Here is a 21,929-nt window from a genome sequence, read left to right as displayed (position 1 = left end):
AATATTTGCAATAATACCTGTTTTCTTTTAGATGACCTTGTTACATGAACAGATTTTGAACAAGGACGAGGAACTGGCAGTGAAAGACAACAAGGTAATAACCTCCATTCTTATTGTTATCTTCCGTCACCTTACCTCACGAAGCATCAACGGGCAATGAAGTGATGTTTTTCCTCTTTTGAGTTGTGTGAGGTTAGGTCACTTGCTTCACCCACTACTAGCTTCATGACTTTACTAGACTTTATGTGGAGACATTCTCGTTAAAAAAAAAAAAATTACTCTCGCTCTTGCACCTTACGTCTGATCTTAGAGACCTTTTATTTTCCTTTATTCAATGAAGGAAATAGTAAGGTCCCTAAGATCAGACGTGAGGTTATAGCTGTATAGACCTTATTCATAAATGGCTGACAATTAAAATTCTTTTGTATGCATTTAATATACCCCAACTAACCTCGTTTGAGGGTAAAAATTCTTTTGAATTATCAACTCCAAAACGAGGTTAGTTGGCTAATTTTAATACCCACAAAAGAACTTTTAATTTTCAGCCATTTATGAATAGGGTGTATGTGGAGAATCAAAATAACGAAGTTGTTATACTGTAAGAGAACACGCATTTGAACACGCATTTGAAACCAGGTACTCTCTTTTATTAATTCCATAAATTCCTTTGTCATACAGTTTCGTTAGGGAGGATGTTTCTTAATTAAGGCTGGACATAGTTTGAAAACGGATTTTACGAGTGGTGGCACATATTCGAAAATTACCAGAAAGATTAAATTTCTGTTGAATGGTATTATCAATATAGAACTGTTTGTTAAAAGAAGCAAAATAGGACTTTTCTTTTACCATCATTTTAAATGGATGTGTCGCTGGTAAAAGTATGTTGTGAGGAAGGTTAAAGAACTGGAAAGTTGCCGTTTTCATTTCTTTTACCTTTCTCTCAACCTTCTAGATTTGTTGTGTAACTTCACTTACCTCACAGATATTTTGTGCTGTTTACTTTAGAACTAATACATGTAAGTGAGATGGAATGGAGTTGAAGTACTTTTCTATTAGATGCAGACAGTAAGAATCATAAACCATAATAATAACCCATCGTCAGTGCCATCAACATCTATGTTAAAGTACTTGAAGGTCTTTTCTGTTAGATACGGATAATAAGAGAGATAAACCATAATAATCCATCGTCATTGCCATCAACATCTACGTTAAAGTACTTGAAGGTCTTTTCTGTTAGATACGGATAATAAGAGAGATAACCCATAATAATCCATCGTCATTGCCATCAACATCTACGTTAAAGTACTTGAAGGTCTTTTCTATTAGATACGGACAATAAGAAATATAAACCATATATTAAACCATATAAACCATATAAACCATATAAACCATATAAACCATATAAACCATATGTTAAATCACTTTATACAAAGAAGAAAAGGGTGGTTACTCTAAACTGCGATTTAAACTACCTATAAGTAACTGTAATCGCCAACACCATCACCATGTACCAACGCGTCTCTGCCGGAAATGAGGACCACAAAAATACATGGAAAAGCAAAAATAATTCCAGGGCTTGGTTCTGAGGTTTTTACAGTATGAGTTATATTACCAAGGGGTACTGGGTCGTATGTTCTCTTACCTTGGGTTGTGCGGAGTTAGTTCGTTCTCGAAAATTACTGATGAAATTTTAGAATATTAAGTTAGCTACAAATATGAACAAATATAATTCTGCTTTTTCAAAGTAAGTTAGAAAATGTTGCTGTTCATTTCCTTGTTTCATTAAATGGAAACATGGTGAGCAAGAACACGGAAATGAAAGTTGTGGAAACTAACGTAGCAACTTAGCTATGTTTTATCTTTGCCTTTACGTTGTGGACAATTTTACCATTTACACTACAGTATAGGTATTAGTAACTGAAATAGACTAGAGCTAAAGGTGTTACATGCGGACAGTAACTATGAAGGCCCGTTTGTTCATGATGACCACGGAGAGTTAACTGAACCGTTTTAGTTTTTTTGAATTGTTAACAATTGCTTCCATCTGGTATGTCAAACAACCATCGAGGAATAAACAGTCGTTTTTTATTATTTTGGGTCCAGCAGAATGAAGCCATTCTTTAATCTCACCGACGAAATTTTAAAATTTTATCTTGACTGATCAATTAAAAGAAATGTTTTAAAAAATGGAGATATCTTGCTCTTTTGAATAAAACAACGAAATATTCACAATGATAGCTGAGTTCCATTGGATTGCCTCGTTTAAGGAAACAATTGTCAACAGAAACAATGAGTTTAGGAATGACAAAGAAATAAATATTTCTAACAATATCAGTCTTGATTTTTGGTAGGTTTCTTCATTAAATGAGGACATTCGGGAAAAAGAAAAGGAACTCGCGGTTGCAAACAACAAGGTAATAACCTAAAGTTATAATATTGCTCCTTGCCATTTCCATTGGATAGCCTCATTTAAGGAAACAATTGTGCACAGAAACAATGATTTAGGAACAACAAAGAAATAGTTTTTTTTTTTAACAATATCAGTCTTGCTTTCTTTTAGGTTTCTTCAATGAATGAGGATATTCAGAAAAAAGAAAAGGAACTCGCATTGGCAAACAACGAGGTACATGTAATGAGTTGAAGTTATAATATTGTTCCTCGCCATGTCCAGCTCCTTAGAAAGATATGTTGAGTTACTGCACTTACCTTGTAGATAATTTGTGCCGTTTACTTTAGCTCCAGTAAGTAAAAATGACTGAAGTAGATGCAGACACTCTGAAATGATGAGAAGACAATTTCACTTATGACCATGTCTATTATCTTAAAACATTAGCCGTTTATTTGGACGTTGTTTTGAATTCTTTCAAATCATCAGCATCAACAGCACCTGCACTACTTCTAAGATCAACCCCGTTCCCTCCCCGAAAATGAGTTCACTGAGAACGAAAAAGGAGGAGGTGTGATTTTGGGTACATTTTCATCTTTCTAAAACAAACGATAACATTCTTACAATAATGCTTGAAATTTCTAGGTGACCTCACTACATGACCAGTTTGTGAGAGAGGTGAAGGAAATTGAGATCGCAAAGAAGGAGGTAATGACTTCTAGATGTGTTCTGTTATCGTACTTCCATTGTAGCTTGATATTAAGTTTACTTTGGCAGTGGTAACAGAGCACTATGAAATACGTGTCAGTTCGTTGGTTAAGGACATTGATTGAGGAGACCTTTTCGATAATGTTTAAATTCTAGATCGCTGATTCCGTAAAATTTCAACTTTTTCTTCAATCCTATGTGATAATGAATCGTTAGATAATTGTCGCATATAAAATGATTATCATAACCACCATTCCTTTCCCGAACAGAAATTCCACAAAAAAACCCTTGTCAGCAAGTGTTACAGTTTACGTCAGACCGTCAGGCAGGAAAGGAATAGTTTTATCTTTTTGGGGCCGTAAGGAATTTATAGGTCATTCTCTTAACTTATTTATCATTATCATCACCATTCCTTATAGCCCCCAGTGGGGTATAGGGCCTCTTAACTTATTTAACTTATTTAAAAATACTCAAAAGGACACCAGCGCGGCCATTATGTTGCCTTTTTGTCCTAAGCAGTGTTATTAGAGGCCTTAAGATCCACGCACGTTTACCGCAAACGTCTAACTGCGGTTTGAGGTTAGACGCGTGCCGTTCGCCGTTCATAAGTTAGTCGATTTAGATTGGAGTAACTGGAGCGAATAGAAATCATCCTGTCAATGTATTGAAAATTGTCAAAATTACGCCAAAATAAAAGGAAAAAAATTGTTTGTTTTCTAGCATGCGTAGCTTTCTCAAGAAATAAAACTTCATAAAACACACATCGACTTTAGCCGCCGCCATATTGCATTTCCACTAAGGATCAGTGCCTTTCTACAGACAACAATTGCTTGTTTGCCTGAAAATTATAACCAATTTGTTGAAAATAGGGTTATTTCATTCGATTTCAGCGTTTGTACGTGGCATAAAGTAAAATTCAAGCCAATAAAGCTTGAGGTAAACGACTTACGTGACAACCTGCCTCTTGACGTCGAAAACGCCCGACGAAAACATCGAACGCGACGTCTGGTTCTGGTCACGTGACCCCTAGCCGTTTGCGGTAAAGGTGGATCTAAAAGTCTATAATTTTCGCTTATACTCCAATATGAAAAGGCCCAAAACACCAATATGGAGATATTTTAAAGCGGATTGTTGAAAAGAGAGCTAATTTAAATTTTTAAACCAGATAAAGAAATATTCACAACAATGTCTTGATTTCTTTTAGATTTTTTCACTGAATGAGGCACTTCGGAAAAGAGGAAAGGAACTCAAATTAGCAAACAACGAGGTAATTTCATTACGTGTGTTTCATAATAGCATTTTCAAACGACAACACACTTACAATAATGCCTGAAATTTCTAGATGAGATCATTACATGACGAGTTTGTGGGAAAAGCGAATGAACTGGAGATCTCAAAGAAAGAGGTAACGACTACAGACGTGTTGTGTTACTGTTGCACTTACCTTGTAGCCTGATGTTTTGTTCTGTTTACTTTGGCAGTAGCAAGAGAATAAATATACATAACAATATCAGTCTTGATTTCTTAAAGGTTTCTTCACTGAATGAGGACCTTCGGAAAAGAGGAAAGCAACTCGCATCGGCAAATAACGAGGTAATAACTTCATTACGTCTATTTGATTACTGTAATTACGTTGTACAGTTTACTTCAACTCTGAATTGTAATTTCTATCTTTATGTTCCTTTTGGCTCTTTGAATCAGTCTGTATCATGTACTTCATGTAACAGTTTTTAATGCTCAAAATTATCTTTGGTCCAGGTGGTTTTACTGTCAAACAAGCTCAGTGCGATGAACGAAATGGAACTGTCATTAAGAGCTGAGGTAAGACTAAAAGCACTTTTACTTAAAAAAACTGTTGCATTGTTAGAATAATGAATAAAAGTGATTGCCGTCAGGAGAGTTAGGAAATCGTTTCAGATTAATACGGTTTTAAATTTTAAAGTAGTCTTTCACTTAAATGGAAGTTATAAATGATACTCGTTTTGATATGCAGTTATTGAAAGCTAGAGAAAAGGACTGCAAGGAGTGTAAGGGATTACGGTAAGAAACAGTTCTTGTGAATTTGACGCTGTTCTTTAAATGTTTCTGTCTTTCCCTGGATGTATATTAAATTTCAAAACATTTTCAAAACCGAAATTGTCTGAGGTCATTTGGTATGAAAAAAACATCCAGAAAAAGGTTTTCGTTATCAATTCCTTTCAGAAAATAATATAACCATGTATGGATCACCCTTGGGAGGGGTGCGTTAAACCTTCGACAAGAACAATTTTTTTTATTTTTTCTGACGCTTCAGTAAGATGTATCAAGACTTGATGTCGGATTATGAAAATCAGGACAAGTTCAGGAGAATTCAAGTGAGTGCATTGACGCTAAGTATTTTCGATAACAACTGAAATCATAAAATTATTTTCAGTAGTTCTTAGTTAAGAGACCCTGTTAGGGGTAAATTCCGACAAGCGACATGGCCTTGAAAAGGCGACATGAGAGCTATGAATTAGCGAAGAACGACGGAATACTCCAGCGAAATAGAGAAAGCGACACCAATGGCAAGATAGACCGACAACGAATTTCGGAACTGAGAATACATCGATTGTTTTCAACGTCTGAGTCGAAGTGAAGACGCATTTCCAGAGTTTTAAATGTGTTTTCCTCTCTCACGCGCGGTGTCGACGGGTCGTGAAACCCAGGCTTTCTTATATATGCTAAAACGGCCACGTCCAATAAATCGAGTCCGTCATTGCTGAGTACTTTTTCTCACTCTCAGCTGAGTGAGCCCTAAAACGCGTAAAAACACGCTTAAGGAAAAAGGAAAGAGATCTTCGACCGTCTGCTTCATATTTTTATGAGTGGGTCACCAGTGAAAGAATATGAAGCTGTATTATCAACAAATGGCATTATGGAAAGAAAAGAGAGACAGGGGAAAGCTGTCAAGGTCTTCTCGTCTTCAGCAGAAGATAAGGGTTACGCCAAATTCAAAGGAAGAATATAGATAGGAGAGATTATCTCATTGAGGCCGTTGAGATGTTGAGTTAAAGAACAGTTGTTAAACATAACATGGTAAAAATAGTCATAGGTTCGATTGTACATTAGGTACAAATACTGACTGGAAAATGGCTGAAAATAGCAATTCCGAGCGTCTAAATTTCAAAAGTTCCTGGGGGAGCATGCCCCCACATCCCCTAGGAGGTTAGCAACTTCAGCGCTCGAAAGCATGCCCAAGCCCTTAGGAAGCATGCCCCCAGCCCCTTTGAAGATTTTGAAAAACTGAAGTTGCTAAGAAGTCTTTTCCTTCATTCTGAGTCGAAATATGATGCTTTAAAAGTAACCATAAAGTAACCATTAAATCCACTGACTGGAGAAATGCTGGTTCTGCATAAGAATTCCTACTGCTAAAAAGTGGTCGAAGCAAGTGCAAAGCATACAAGGAGTAAATTATATCCAAAGAGATACTTAATTATATATGTACTTGACTAAAACAGCAAGGAACCTTCAATGCGTGAGAAATAATCGTTTCAGCGTGACAGCGCAAGGTAGAATTCGCGTGCGTGAGCCTCATGCTCAATGCGTGAGGCTTGAGAGCACTGTGTCGGTTTTTTTTTTAATAAACAAAGGTGTTACGATGTGTTATACATGTAGCTTCGTTTTAATCGAAGAAGGTCAAATTTCCTGACACAACTCCTCTGAGACGAAATTCCGACAGGCGACATAGGAATCTTGCGAAATGCCGACATGGCTGGTGGCGAATTTCAGACAAGGGACATGAGCACCCCCCCCCTAACAGGGCCTCAGTTAAGCCCTTGCAATTCTTTAAAACTGTAATGTTTATCAGAAATCAGGGATAATCACTTGTATCATGAAGCTACAAGAGTATTTCAATTTCAAGGGTAGAATAGTAATGACGAGTCCTTTATTGATCCTAAATTTCCATTATTTTGATACTTGTTATAAATTGCTCATATTTATGTTGAATCTTTTTTAAATTTAGCTAAACAAAGTGAGACTACAGACTGATGTGTATTTGGTAAGTATAATAATTGGCAAATGGTTTTCACGTATGGAAAAACAATATTCCTTTGGATCAAATTCCATGTAAGCGTGATATGATTGTCCATTTGATATTGCATTTTTTCAACCACTACTATCTTTTTATCTTTTTATCTTTTAGCAAGTGGCAAATGACCGTAAATGGCAAAATGACATTCTCCGAGAGAGGTACGTTATAAAATGCGCTTACATTTAGCAAATTCTCACCACCTAACACAGTGTCCAAGAAAGACTTTTTTCCCATCAAAAGAAAAATATTTTTCACCATGCCCATTTATTTCTTTTAAAGTTACAAATTAAGTTGGGAGATTAAAGGTATTCTTTCAGGTAGATGCTTCGATGACAAGTATATCATTATCTTTCCTGTACAATGGTGTTGTCTTGTTAATTCAGCGACAATCATTCAAGAATCAAAAGCTTTGAATTTTCTCATAAGATCCAGCATTATAAGTGGAAACGGATCTGACAACCTCCGAAGCAAAAAGTGACAATTTGACCACCCCCGTATTCCAAAGGGGATTAAAGCACCAAACATAATAAAAAATATCTGTGAATCTCGGTGAAGTGGGGAATAATCAGTTCAATTCACTAATTAGGGAGCTTAAACAAACCACGACGGCAAACGAATGTGGACAACGAAAGCACTTTTTTGCAATTTCGTTTTAAATTTGAACGCTTTCTTCACACATTTAGCTGGAGCTAACTCTGAAGCCTGTATACCCACTGAACAAATTTAGATATAACGCGATATTTGTGAGTAAAATCACTTGGCGTTAGCCTCGGGGTCGTGATCGTCGTTGCTCCGTATTTTCTATCAAGGGAATGCTGATTGACTTTCAGAAGTTTAGAAGTTTAGCAGCAGTACATTAAATCGTTTATAGAAATATATCTCTGGGTAACCTCCATGTTGTTTTATTTATAGGTTGAACTCTTTAACGCGACAATTCAAACCCCCATGATATCAGCAACATTTATTCTCTTGGATGAGATATGTCCTACATTTTTATAAAGAAGAGCTCCTTACTGTTGTTTGTATATAGATTCTAATTGTTAAGAGTAAAGTTATTGTTCTTCATTCGTTTTGTAATCGTCATTGATGACAAGAACACTTCTTTCGTAAATAAAAGGTCCACTGGTTCAGTGGCACATTGATCGATACTCGATATACGTGTGTATTTTATTTAACATCCTCAAAGAACCTGCTTTAACTCGCATCATGGCCTCAGAATACGAGGTCTACCCTTAGCAGTAAACCAATTGCCTATAATCACTGTTGTTAAGGATATGATCACGTGCTGACTGAGGCGGAGTCTATTTCGAGCTGGGTAGGGATTTTCAGTTCGTTAATTTGAACTGCGGCTCACCGAAATTCCGCTTGAGAATCGAGCCTAATTCTTAATTTTCTAGCCTAAGCTTTATCTGCAATCTGATAAGTAAGGAAAAGGAACAGATTGTTCGTGTCGTCGTGTTGATTTCATGCTTCGAATGAGTAACGAAGGAGAGCAGAATAGTTTTAAATGAAGTAAAACTGGTTTATGACTGATCATGAGGAAATCAGTAAGTCGGGGTAAAACGTCGAACATGACAGGAGGCGAGCCTATTGTTTATAGTCTTTCTGGCATCTCAATGAGTCAATGCGGTCGTTACCACAAACTTGTCAATTGCACAAAACAGAAGATATTCTGCATGCAATAAGACACGCTCATAGCTTAGGTTGAATTATGTCCCTAAAAGCATTTGGCCATTGGGCCTTATAGACTCAAGTTTTCTATTTTACAATCCATCCAAGTGAAGCGTACCCCTTAACATTACATTAATGAATTGATTATTTGAATATTGAAGCCGCTAGTCCTTTCAAGAATGCAATAATAAATTGATTATTGGAAAATTGAACCCACTAGCCGTTCCAAGAATACAGCTAATGGGTTTAATGTTAAAAGAATTCAATTTAATATTGATTTTAGAAATGACTAGCGAGTTCAATTTTCAAATAATTAATTCATTAATGTATGTAATCTTGAGGGGTACGCTTCACTTGGTTTGACTGTAACAAAGTCTATGCTCTTCTTCCAAAGAGATCAACTTTCTAAGAAACGCTCTCCGGTGTATTCTTACGGTGTTTTCAAAATTTAAATTCTTAACTTTTAATTTCAGTCTCAGCTTTGTTACCAAAAGGGTTCCTGCAAAAAAAAAAAAAAACAATGTTTGTTCTAGTAAAAATAGAACTGTAACCAGGATAAGACATATTGGAATAAAAACGTTCTCTGGTTAAAAATATATTAAAAACATAAGCTTTCGGCCATCAGTCTATAGCCTTTAACGAATGAAAAATGTGGCGCGCAAGCGAAAATATATACGAATGGGGTGCGAAGAATTGAGAATAGAAACAAGGGTGAAAAAAGCTAGAAGATAAAAATGTAAATGAGGCCTGATTACAATAAAATCGAGTATTGCCTAGGCAACGGTTTTGAGTTGTTTTCCGCGTCGACGGTTTTTGCTGTGTACCAAGATTCTAGTGTTTTTCGAACGCGGTAATTGCCTTTGTCAATGACACAAGCATTGTCGAAATCAATGGAGTGATTGTTTTGCCACGCATGGTTGGCAACATTAGAGCCATTTGAATAGTTCTTCAAGTTTCGTTGATGTTCCTTTTTTCGGGTTTGGAAGCATCTTCCGGTTTCTCCTATGTAATTCCAAGGGCAGTCTTTACATGGAATTTTGTAAACAACATTACATTGAAAATCGGAGGGTTGTCTGAACTTTGGTGACGGGAATTCTTGTTGAAGGGTTTTAAGTGGTTTGTTGACAGCTCGGATATCATTATTGCGGAGTAATCTTGTGAGGGGCTCGGTTAGGCCGCTGATGTAAGGGAGACATGCAAAACCCTGGTACATATTAGATGGATCAGCCCATTTTAAGAACATAGAAACCAGTTCTTCTGGTGGAGGAACTGTAGATGGGGGTGGCTTCTTATTGAGAATGTTAGAAATAACAGCCGGTGGGTAACCATTAGCTTCTAACGCGGCCCTAACATGATTGGTTTCACGTGTTTTTCCTTCAAAGTTGCTAGGGAGGTTGGATGCCCGGAACAAGAGGGTCGAGGCCGTGCTGATTTTGTGTTCTTTTGCATGATGGGAAGAGAAATCCAAATAACGGTTAGTATGGGTTGGCTTCCGAAATATATAAATAAAGGCAACTCCATTTCTTCTGGAAACCAAGGTGTCTAAGAAGGCAATTTGGCCGTTGTTTTCAAGTTATATCAGCGGCCTAACCGAGCCCCTCACAAGATTACTCCGCAAAAATGATATCCGAGCTGTCAACAAACCCCTTAAAACCCTTCAACAAGAATTCCCGTCACCAAAGTTCAGACAACCCTCCGATTTTCAATGTAATGTTGTTTACAAAATTCCATGTAAAGACTGCCCTTGGAATTACATAGGAGAAACCGGAAGATGCTTCCAAACCCGAAAAAAGGAACATCAACGAAACTTGAAGAACTATTCAAATGGCTCTAATGTTGCCAACCATGCGTGGCAAAACAATCACTCCATTGATTTCGACAATGCTTGTGTCATTGACAAAGGCAATTACCGCGTTCGAAAAACACTAGAATCTTGGCACACAGCAAAAACCGTCGACGCGGAAAACAACTCAAAACCGTTGCCTAGGCAATACTCGATTTTATTGTAATCAGCCTCATTTACATTTTTATCTTCTAGCTTTTTTCACCCTTGTTTCTATTCTCAATTCTTCGCACCCCATTCGTATATATTTTCGCTTGCGCGCCACACTTTTCATTCATTAAAGGCTATAGACTGATAGCCGAAAGCTTATGTTTTTAATATATTTTTAACCAGAGAACGTTTTTATTCCAAAATGTTTGTTCTATTCAAGCTCATGTTCGACCATGTTGACCACTAAGCCATGGCTCAAAGGCTTTATTTGAAATTGAACCAAGAACCACATAGACCGCGTTTGGAGTGACTTGGCAAATGTGTTTATCACTTTAAACGCGATTTATACCATAAATTTCTTAAACAAAGTATCAAATTTTACTAGATCCTACGTTAAATTAAAATAGGCCGATTTTGGTTTGTGGAAGGCGGAAGTAAAACAAGCCACAGTTTTTTCTTAGCATTGTCCTTTGTAAAAGAGAAGCACAATGGGAGCTTATTTGACTGAATGCATGCTTCAACGCTATTTACAGTATCCTAGAAACATGGTTTCTTATCGTGTAAAAATTGATTACTCTGGCTCATTAAGTGTCGCCGAAAGCTTACATATTTCGGTCTTTCAATTTTCTCGTCGGAGAAAGTGGTAAGTACATTTTTTCATTACTTTGCAACCGCTTTGGTCGTTAAAGTGTAGTTCTGCGTGTAATATTCCTATCGTGTTTATTTCTTGTTACCGGATAGTGCACAGCTTCACAAGATTTGTTCCTCAGTTATTTCGGGTTTCTTTGCATTGGGGTTAAAATTATGATAAACTATTTCCTTTAGATCATTTTGCAAAGAGTGTTCACGAACATTAAGTCCAAGCGTTCAAAGGCAAGGTGGTTTCGTTGGTTTATTCGTGTCTGAGTTTCGTCTTGTACACTTAAATATTCTTACAGAAAGCTAAATAATTCGCGTGTCCACTGAGAACAAAGAACATAAGATGGATCTGTCAGATTATTTTATCTGCGTTCAGCGGGCTTAAATTTGAATGAATTTAGGTCCGTTAAATAGACTAGAGAAATTGTATGGCCGGCTTGCGTTTGTGAGAAAAGTGGAGTGTGGTTCAGCTTGCGTTCTGCAGACGCAAGCTGTCCACATATTTACCTTAATCTATTTCACGGACGTGATGTTTCTGGATCATTAAGCGAAATTCACCGGGTCTTTCAATTTTCTAATTTAATGTTTCGTTTTCAAACAGTCTATGTACAATTTCGCTTTCTCGATTAGTTACGTTCAGTGGTCAATTGTTTTAGCAGAGGTGTTATTCTTCTCAAAAGTCTGCCTCAGTCCATGTGTCCAGTTGTTGGCAACGATTTGTTCGGTAAACAACGTAATTTATGTGCCTTTTCAAAAGTCTCTACATTTGAATATTCTCGTTTATAATGTAAGCGTTGAAATTTAGTCCCGTACGATTGGTCGTTAAAGGTCACATATTTTGGAAAAAAAATGTTTAGGTGACTTTTCCTGAAAACTATTCGCCACTCGGAACATTTTATGCTCAAGGAAAAGGGACATTGTTTATTCAGTGGGTGTAGTAAACCGAAGAGAAATGAAAATAATAAGAATGCGAGAGGAATAATTTATGATTTTGTTTGGTTCAGATATATACCCAGCTTGTTCAGATATGTACCCAACCCTAGCCTGCGCCGCAGAGTCTAAAACGGGGATTTTATGACACGTCCGGCTGCAACGCAGGCTAACCCAGCCCCGGCTTGTTTTTTTTCTTCAATCGCCAACTTAACAGTTTGTTAGAACAGCCTTACAAGATTTACGTTGTGGTAGATGATATTCATTAGTGTTTTATCGCTTGGCCTGACCCAGATTAAATTGCGATGGCATGTATAATTCTCAGGCCATGTGACCAGGGGTATTGTGACACAACATGCAGCCTTAATCGATAGCAAAACTCGGTAATACCTTAGATGTATCATGCACGATGGAAATTTCATATTTTCAAGCACTCAGACATTTTTTTCGTCTTATCTTCGAATATGGGCACTACTAAAACATGGTTGTTTTAGCTTTTACGCGGAGAAACCGGTTCGTCACTGGTTTGTGCAAATGGTAAACAGAAATGATTTATAGATTTATTATTCGCATCGGTTCTTTTGTTGTCATTTTTTTCTAATCTCCTTTCTTTTCATTTCACTTAACAGAATATTCCTATTGCGACACCATGACGGGAATTCGCTTGTGTTCTTTCAAACCCCTCGTTGCTTGCTTTGGAATCGCCATCTTGGTAGTAATAGCAAGAAGAAATATCCTTTGGAAGAATTCACCTTCCACGAAAGATTGGAGTACATTTTATCAAGAGATTGCACTACAATTAACCCATTCGCAAAGTACACCTATATTTTATGATATTAAGTCAGGATTTCTTTTAAGAATTGAGAAAAAAGAGCTTTGCAAGGCTATTTTCTTGTAGGAAACTGGATTTTCAATACAGTAACAAAACTTACGAGATCTACATTACTCGGACGGCTTTAACCTGGAAGAGTAAAACGTTTGAAAGTTGATTTAGCTTGATATCTGTTCCTTTATTATTTAATTTTTACAGTCCACACGAGCTCCTGTAATCCTGAACGTGTACCAGAGAGCCTTAAAAGACTATACCGAATGTACGATGACGTCAAAACGTTCGTCATGTTCATTGGATACCCCCATACCATAGAAAGTCTTACAGGAGCAATATTGGACGCACATCCCGAAATTCTTATTCCTCAAGAATACGATGTTGTTGGGAACTGGAAAATGTTCCAGCACAAAAGCCTGCAAGACTCTGGCCAGCAAAAGCATATGTTGTTTTTCGATATGCATTATCTTTCTACTTTTCAAGCAGTCTTCAGAAACAAAGCCAATAAACCGAGCCAATTCTGGTTATGGACTTCTAAAGGCAATGGTATACACTATAACTTTGTTCCTGATGCATGGCAGGGAACAATCAGTGGAAAATTAAAAGTTAAGCAATTTTGCCACTCGATTTACTTACTTTTCAAGTTAGATAACCAAACTTGGTTGATGCATGATTTTTCCAGCTGAGATGAGTTTACAAGACTGAGCAACTATTGAAAAACCTCCACGAGGAAAAAAAACGTGAAGGGAACAACGAAAGAATTTCCCATTTTCACAGAACGGGGTAGTTTTGACCAACTGCTATGAGTGAATAATTGGCTGCCTTATTGATTGATGACTAACCTACAAGAACAACAACAACAACAATAACACGACCAAAAATCAACGTGTTGTGACGAACGTTTTAACCCTAGTAGCACTCTTTAAGAACCAAGTTAAAATCATTTTGCTTGACCATAAACGTTTTGGTTATTTCTGATGTTTTGTTTATTTAAAAAGGTCAGCTAGTCGCCACAAAAGAGCGGGAATATTGTGGAAAAAGCCATTTAATACTTCAGAATCAGATCGAGGTTATAGCCATTTTAGTATGTTATGTTACCTAAGCGTGAATATGTTATTACAACTGGCATCGTCCCCAATAGTTTACGTTCGATATATCAATATTCTAAGACGGCTCCGAGGCTTTCAAGACAAACGTCTATATTTGGTGGTGTTTTCTTTCCATCCAAGTCTCTTTTGGGAGTTGAGGGACAAAAGAAACTTGAAAATTTTACGATTTTATCTTGAAAGCCTCGGCGCCATGTTAGAATATCGGATATATCGAACGTGGCCTATCGTAAATGATTACTTAATCTTAGAACTACATAATGTGACCATGAATAGGTTTGTTTCATAATTACTTGCTTCTTTGAAAAGCAACTGAAATGTTGCATTTCACGTGGATTGACAGGTTTTCGGAGATGGAAGCGGATGGGAAACATCTAAGAAACTGATGGAAAAACCAGGAACCTTTAAAGTACTTGAAGACATCCAGAATGTAGTTGGTGTTCCAGTCAAGTTTATTCACGTTATTTCAAATCCATACGATGTCATTGCTTCCAGTGTAATTAGTCACCCGTTTGACCCCCAGAAAAAGGTAAGGCAAAAAGTTATGAAAGGTTAATGTAATACCTGGGTTCTGGAGCGGACGAAGAAACGAGTGATAATCTATGTTAAGTATAGATAGTGGTTTTCCTCATAGGTGAAATAAAATGTACAGACTCAATGCTTAGCATGTGACAGCCTTGTTGGTTTGATCGATCGCAAACAGACATGGTAGCCATATGAAGCATTTGCCTGAGAATAGCAGCTTTCACAGAGGATCTCTACGTGCGAGTAAAGGACAATATCAGTTGTTCTACCTTTGAACATGGGTTAAAAGACCTTTGGATCTTTGTAGCTGCTATGCATATCTCTCTTGATGATTTCAAAGACTATTTTCAACTAACGAATATTGATTCTTATTTCGTTTTCAGATAAACGACACCGGAGCAGTTCGCAATGCCGTACAAAACTTCTTTACCGTTGCAGAGACCAACGAACGAATAAGAAAGTTATACGGCAATGCAGTCTTGGACATCTCTAGCGACCAACTTATTTTTAACTCAAGGGAAACGCTAAGGAAGATCTGCATATTTCTAGACGTCACGTGTTATGATAGCTACCTTAATAAAGTTGAAAGGCTATTGAATGGTCATTCCACAAGAAGTCGAAATCTTGTTGCATGGAGGAAAGAAGACAGAGATTTGATTACAACCGAGGGGGCAAAGTACTCTTTCCTTCAATCTTTTACCTTTGACGATGTTTCCAGCTTTACTCACTGAATTAAACTAGTAGTTTAAAACTTTTGTCGAATAGATACATTATATCTATGCGTTTTGACCAAATCGCACAGGAATGCCAACGAAAAGTATCAACAATGGGAAAGATTGTGAAAAAGCCAATTTATGCATCAATATCAGATCGAGTTTATATCCATTTCATTGTATATTGTTACTTAAGCGTATCTATTGTATTGAATACAACCTGCCTTGTAAAAGCTCGTTCCTGACTTAAATGTCTGTAGAATTACTGATTGCTAGTATTGATCCTTGTTCACTTAAAATAATGAAAGGAGTCTTCTTATTAGAGTACAGCTGACACCATAACCGTAGACCTGTTTAAGAGCGACAATAAACCATTTCACTTCTTTTCATGGGTCACTACCAGTCCGTTACCCTGTCACGTCGATTTATATGGTTCTGCCAATGAAATGACAGTTTTCAGATGGACAGTGAATTGTCATAGACTCAATCAATCCGACTGAAAAATTAAATTTTTTTGCGCTTCGCTGTTTCATTTCGATTTACTAACTTCTTTTTGTCGTAGTCACTTTTGGAATTTAACACTGAATTTAACACTGAGGTTATTATTATTGAAAATGTTACTCTTAACATTCTTAACATTTAAATCTTTAGGAAAATGATAAGTTAGATTTTAAGTTTGGAGCTTTTTGCGGTTTTATCGAGGGTTTAGGGTTAGGGTTAGTTGGTGACCACGGTAGCAGGGTCAATTTCAACTTGGTGGCAGGGAACATTAGCACATTTGTGATGAAAACAAGGCAACTAGGACCTCCCCACACCTGGGATACCCTCAGTATCATCCTCTATAGAATCCGTTGTCACTATTACTCCACTGCGCATTGAGATAACATTGATCTTCAGTCAAATTAAGAGGCTATTAAGAACAAAAGGATTTTATACTAAAGAAAATAACGCTTAGCGTCCGTCCCAAAATTGGACGTTATTACAAAAAAGTAAATAAGCAAGAGCGCAACTTGTGAACCACGTAAGGTAATGTGACCGTGTTTTGAAAGAACGTAAATCATCATTATGACCGCAGCATTAATTAGTGTATATTTTCGAATATTTCGTGTCCAAGTAATCCTCGGCCATGGAACAGTAGACTGCATGGAAAATTCACTGGTTTGCGATATCCGTGCATGATGTTATCAGTAAGTTTCATCAAAATTGAACGATTGCAGGAAAGAGTATTTCTTCATTTCATTGTAAACTCTTTGCTTTTGTTCCTCAGTCCACACCACTGTTGTTCTTGTTATCGATGGTTTGCCAAAAAGGATGTTTTCCGCTTGATGAAGGTAATCCTCATTACATTTGACTCGTAAAAATAAACATATTGTCTCCATTGTTTCTCTCGGTTTTAATATCAGTTCATGGCTTAAAATGTCCAACACTGCTTGATCGCCATAAAGCTGTTTTATTCTTTCGTTGGTCTCGATAAGCTCAAAGAAGGACTTTATGGCATTGTCTAATGCTGCGGGTTTGTCTATCTGAAAATTGATAAGAACACAAGTAAAAATTATTCGTTAGTGGAAAACGGTATAAATTGTTGGACTACAAGTATTTAAAAAAATACCACTCGTGGACCACTATATTAGTTCAAAAGGGTAAAAATTTTTGGACTACAAGTATTTAAAAAAATACCACTCGTGAACCATTATATTAGTTCACAAGGGTATAAATTTTTGGACTACAAGTTTTTAAATATCTACCACTCGTGGACTGTATCAAAAACCTAGAAGTATCAGCTTTGCAAATATGGTTTCAAATTCTCCAAAGATTTTAACTGACTTCAGGATTTCGTTATTGAAACTGAATCTCACTGCTGAAATTTAGCATTTAAATACCCAAAAATATAAGACTCTGTTCGGCCTGGCAAAAAAAAAAAAAAAAAAATAGGTTCTTATAAAAACGAATCACTCCAATGTTGATGGTCTAAATCTGGCTTTTTAAAATCGTGTGAGCAATTTCTGACAAAAAGTTCTTGTGTATATGTTTCCTCTGATTTACTGTGTGTTGGATTTTCACTAGAAATATGTTTGCCATAAAGCTACAGTGCAATATAGACAATTTAAAATCTAAATATCTTGTAAAATAAGATATGGAAATGTATTGAGGTTTTCCTTGGACCTTGATTGTTTTATCTCCTGAGCCATGCAGTTAGCGACCACTCAGTTTTGTCCATGTGGAATAAAAGAAAATACATACAACCTCTAAAAAACAAGAACCTATTAAGAACCTAATCAGCCTGAATTGTGAAAAATTGCCCTAAAATATAAGAACCTGTTCACTCTGACCTCGGAAATTCTAGGTTATTATATGCGGAGTTTTACTGTAGTCGCTGATAATCAAGAGAGATGTGTCAGTGAAGTATATTTGTAGACCCTGATATGTCTTCCGTGACGTCCCTACCCAAAAACTAGCTATAGGCACTCGGAAATCAACAATTCAAGGATTGCGTAAATAGATAGGTACATACGAAGTATTACCTGTTGTTAAAACATTGTTGTCAGTTAATGACGCGCTAGCTTTTCACTAAGCAATAAGTTTTATGAACTAAATAAATTATTTATGAGACGAAAACAATATTGGGCCACTTGTCAGTTCTTATTTCAAGCGTCGAAAGCAGTTTCAGTGTATTGGATAAGTACCTGAGTTTTTCCATCATTTACTTGGCGTCTTACGTTAAAGAGCCTCAAAACCCAAGTCGAGATGACGTCGAAAGGATTTCTAATGACATGCAGAAACTTTAAAGGGATGTCAAGAGTCTCGTTGAGTTCTGTAAGAATCGCAAACTTTTCAGGTTTTTCAGTCAGCTCCATGGTTGTTCCACCTCCTTTCTTGTCTCCGATGACCTGCCAAAAGAGGCAGAGATCGGGTTTTTATATAGAGGACGGATTTGATATAGATGCTTAAACAAAAAAAGTGTGTGAGACGCGGTGTCTTAATAGTTAGCCTGCTGGAATGTGATTTGCGCGGTCCGGATTCGCACCCTGTGTTTGTGGGTAAGGTACTCTACGTGTACGGTTGTTCTTTTCACATATGTAAAAATATGGGAGAACCGTCACCGTAACCTGATAAATGCTGAGAGTTATCACCGATGCACTAGCACCCGTCATAACAATCCAAATTGGTCTTCACAGAGAGCATGGTCCATATCTAACAACGTCAGCTGCAGACCACCTATCATTTTTCATAAACGCTTTTATCTTATCATTTAGTATCATTCGCTCACAATGAACCTAGAACTAGGCTGAGATCTGCGCACCTATTACTCAAATGGTTTAACAACCCACCTGCACTCACCTTCAGTTTACCATTAAAACTTCCTTGCCACGTCCCAGGAACATTGTAAGAATAGATTCCATCGTCAAGAAAAACAGGTTTTCTAGCTCTACTCCCGAAAGAGGCCTGCCATGTGGAAAGTGAGTGCAAATTATAAAAGAGAACGTATTTTTGCATGCCGGAGTTTCTTAGGGCGTCGTCTTGGTAGATGCTCCACTGCTCAACGATGTGATACTCATGGGGAATGATGATTTCTGGATGTGCGTCTAAAATTGATCCTACCAGACTGTGTGAACTTCTTGGGTATCCAATAAACATAACAAACGTTTCGACGTCATCGTAGAGCTCGTAAAGTTTGGTTAAGCTGTCAGGAAGGCTACCAGGTATACAATGAGAGTCCTGAAAGACTATGCAATATACAGAATAATGCTAGTGGCCGAGAAACAATGACAATATACAGCAGCAACAATGGAGTGAAAAAGTCAAACAAGTGCTTGGCAGTTACTGTCACAAAATTACCGTTCCCTTTGAAAAGGATAACTCTATGGGTTTATAAATTTTTTGTGATCAAGTAAAGTGAGGTCTGCATGGGCTCGTCAGACCGCTGCTTATCTCCGGTTTCTGTCGCATGATCAAATTAGTCCCAACTGGAGAAGTCGTTGTCATGATGTATTTCAGCCACTCATTATGGCAGATTCAGATGTTGTTGGTTTTATTCAGTCAAAATGCGAAGCATGTTCTGTATTTTCTTACCACGATAAACTACCGTAGTTTGCTATATCACTGTACGACCGTGACTCTTCTCACTTAATCCTACCGAGAAACTAATTTGTTAATTTGTTAAGACTTAGTCAGGTTGACATGAGCTTCTCTGCAAAAAGCCCTCCAGTACCGCACATGTCAAAAATCTCTTTAGCGCATGCAATTCAGACCAATCGATGAAAATGTTTCATGATTTCTGAGGAAATCAAGCTTAGCAAGGTGCTATAAGAAAAAAGAGAAAAAGAAATCACTGAGTTGGGTTGGACCGAACGGTGGCTCTCGGTTGGATGAACGGAACTCGCTGCGCTTGGTCAAACCTGTTATTGAGCGCCTGATGATCGCAGATTAGACTGAGCTCCGTCCGCGCTCGGTATGTCTAGACTTAAAAATTTCCCTTCTCCGTCCACCCAGTTAGTCAATAAGCTCATACTAATAATTTTCAGGCATTCAATTTATGGTAAAGTTACCTGATGAGGATTGATTTGAAGTTGAGTACTCTGGAAACGATGGGCCCGCACCCGGACCGTTCCAAAGATATCTTCCAGCAGCGAGTAGTACGAGAATCATAATCCCAAAGCGTAGAAGTAGAGATTTCGAAGATTTCAGGCTGAGTTTCATCCTTTCGTACTGGCTTCCTTGAAATGAAACTTGCTCAGCAATGATCAACAACCTGTAAAATACGGCTGATAAAGAACCTGAATAAAATTAACTTCAAATAGAATTTGATAATTAAATGTTGTTTATTTGGAGGGGATGATGTGCTCTTTAATGAGTAATAAGGATTCCGAAAAGGATATTGATTCCGGATTTTGGAATTCCCAATAATAAAAGAAATTAAAAGCCAGACTTTGAAGCCCCAAAATCTTTCTTCAAGCTTCTTCAATCAACGACTTGAATTTCAATGATTTGCTGTTTGCTTCTTTTTTTCAAAATCTGGAATAGGATTTGCAAAACTGTTCCTGTAAGCACGGTGTGTTTTCCTCCAATTATGCACACATTGGTGTGTAGATATGTTCGGCTGCAAATCAACCGCTTTGTATTGAAAATTCCGAAATCTGGCTTTCCCAATCGGAAGCACGGTCTACTATTTAGGTATTGCTGTAAACTGCGCACCCTGAACTGGAGGATAAGAGACTACTGCTCTCGAGAACAGTTTTGCAACTCCTTTATCCGGCGGATTTTCCGAACGAAAAAGCCCTCAAAATTTACATATCCATACAACCCTAGGTTGGATTTGTCAATCAAAATCTGACTTCGAATAAGGATTTTGGTCAAAATTTGTTTCTGGCGTTTTAGTGAGAAATCCGATACCTAGATTTGAGAATTCAAATCCGGACTTCTCGATCCAAAATACTCTAAGATAGACAACAAGATATACAAGACAAGTGCAAATGTGCACTGTTCTAGTCACTGCCTTCGCCGCAGTTGTCGCTTACTAATCTCCCTTAATTCAAAACTGTTTCATGTTATTTTGTCGACCGTCAACGAGTAACGTGATCAATATTTTGCTTACATTTTGTTACGGGCATTCAAAACAATATTAATGAGGGAGCTTAAATCAACAAAGACGGCGACGCCGATGAGAAAAAATTTCAAATTTCAAATTTCTCCAAATCAACAACGTGAAATGAACTAGTTCTGAGGATATGGAGAACGTGAGCCACGACAGCTAACTTTTCGTGTTTCCTGAGTTTTAGACCGATTCGCATACTCATCAGAACTAGACAATTGTGAAATTTGAAGGTAACAGATAAATCCATTTTTTACTAGACGTCGTCTTTGGCGTCGCCGTCGTCATTGCTTAAATTAAACCCTTAAAAAAACTCTCACCAGCTTATCGTCGTTTCTCTGACGAGAAAAGCTCCTGTCCTTTACCGGCTTTTCTCTAGTATCATCTTGGATTTTATCTATCTAAAATGTATTTTTATGTTATTTTCTTCATTCTTCTACTTGACGAGAGAACTTATTCGTTAATCAATATGCCAAAATATAAAACTTTGAACATTACCGTAAAACAATAATAAAAAATATGTTTACCAGGGCTTATAGCTTTCGAGTGAACTCTGGACCTCTGCAGACTTAAATCTCGGACGTCTGCGAAACTTCGATTACAAAGTCATTTAGACAGTGAATTTAACGTCGATGAATAGTGTCGCTATGCGATCAAAGCAATCGCAGAAATATGCATACAATAAAAACTTAATTCTGTGTCAGTCATTTCGTGGCAGTTGACGGCTTCTTTGACGTTGGATTTTAACAGAAAATAGTAATTGATGGAGGGTTTTGTTTGCTTTTGAT

The 21,929-nt window shown here is 37.2% G+C and overlaps 2 protein-coding genes across 4 annotated transcripts in view; one reads left to right on the top strand and one right to left on the bottom strand.

Annotated features, from left to right (window-relative positions):
* Positions 1-11,357: 11,357 nt before the first annotated feature.
* On the top strand, positions 11,358-15,787 carry LOC110058132 (uncharacterized). The gene is made up of 5 exons (XM_020764721.2): positions 11,358-11,455; positions 13,011-13,196; positions 13,412-13,812; positions 14,657-14,842; positions 15,222-15,787. The coding sequence occupies exons 2-5, from the start codon at positions 13,031-13,033 to the stop codon at positions 15,567-15,569; spliced, it is 1,101 nt and encodes a 366-aa protein (XP_020620380.2). The 5' UTR covers positions 11,358-11,455; positions 13,011-13,030; the 3' UTR covers positions 15,570-15,787.
* LOC110058133 (uncharacterized) overlaps positions 14,748-21,929 on the bottom strand; it is a 7,324-nt gene continuing 142 nt past the window's right edge. Inside the window, exons 1-6 of one of the 3 annotated variants that reach the window (XM_089277877.1) lie at positions 21,669-21,929; positions 21,462-21,542; positions 20,099-20,314; positions 18,891-19,276; positions 18,236-18,439; positions 14,748-17,074 (exon numbers count right to left, since the gene is read on the bottom strand). The exon at positions 21,669-21,929 is cut by the window's right edge and continues 142 nt beyond it. In XM_089277877.1, coding sequence (XP_089134003.1) covers positions 16,736-17,074; positions 18,236-18,439; positions 18,891-19,276; positions 20,099-20,249 — 1,080 coding nt within the window. In that variant the 5' untranslated portion in view covers positions 20,250-20,314; positions 21,462-21,542; positions 21,669-21,929 and the 3' untranslated portion in view covers positions 14,748-16,735. Of the gene's footprint in view, positions 17,075-18,235; positions 18,440-18,890; positions 19,277-20,098; positions 21,543-21,668 lie in introns of all 3 variants that reach the window. The other 2 variants (XM_020764722.2, XM_089277876.1) reach the window with 2 other exon arrangements.

Source organism: Orbicella faveolata, unplaced genomic scaffold (assembly GCF_042242905.1).
Source record: "Orbicella faveolata isolate gen_17 unplaced genomic scaffold, um_ofav_v1 contig_46, whole genome shotgun sequence".
NCBI classification, from domain to species: domain Eukaryota; kingdom Metazoa; phylum Cnidaria; class Anthozoa; order Scleractinia; family Merulinidae; genus Orbicella; species Orbicella faveolata.
The sequence above is the reverse complement of the archived record's forward strand: the minus strand, read 5'-3'. Positions and strand labels throughout refer to the sequence as shown.

Coding starts and splice junctions, on each gene's coding strand:
- LOC110058132 (XM_020764721.2), top strand. CDS start 13,031: ATGACGGGAATTCGCTTGTGTTCTTTCAAACCCCTCGTTGCTTGCTTT. Junction 13,197..13,411: donor ACAATTAACCCATTCGCAAA/GTACACCTATAT, acceptor TAATTTTTACAG/TCCACACGAGCTCCTGTAAT. Junction 13,813..14,656: donor CAATCAGTGGAAAATTAAAA/GTTAAGCAATTT, acceptor GTGGATTGACAG/GTTTTCGGAGATGGAAGCGG.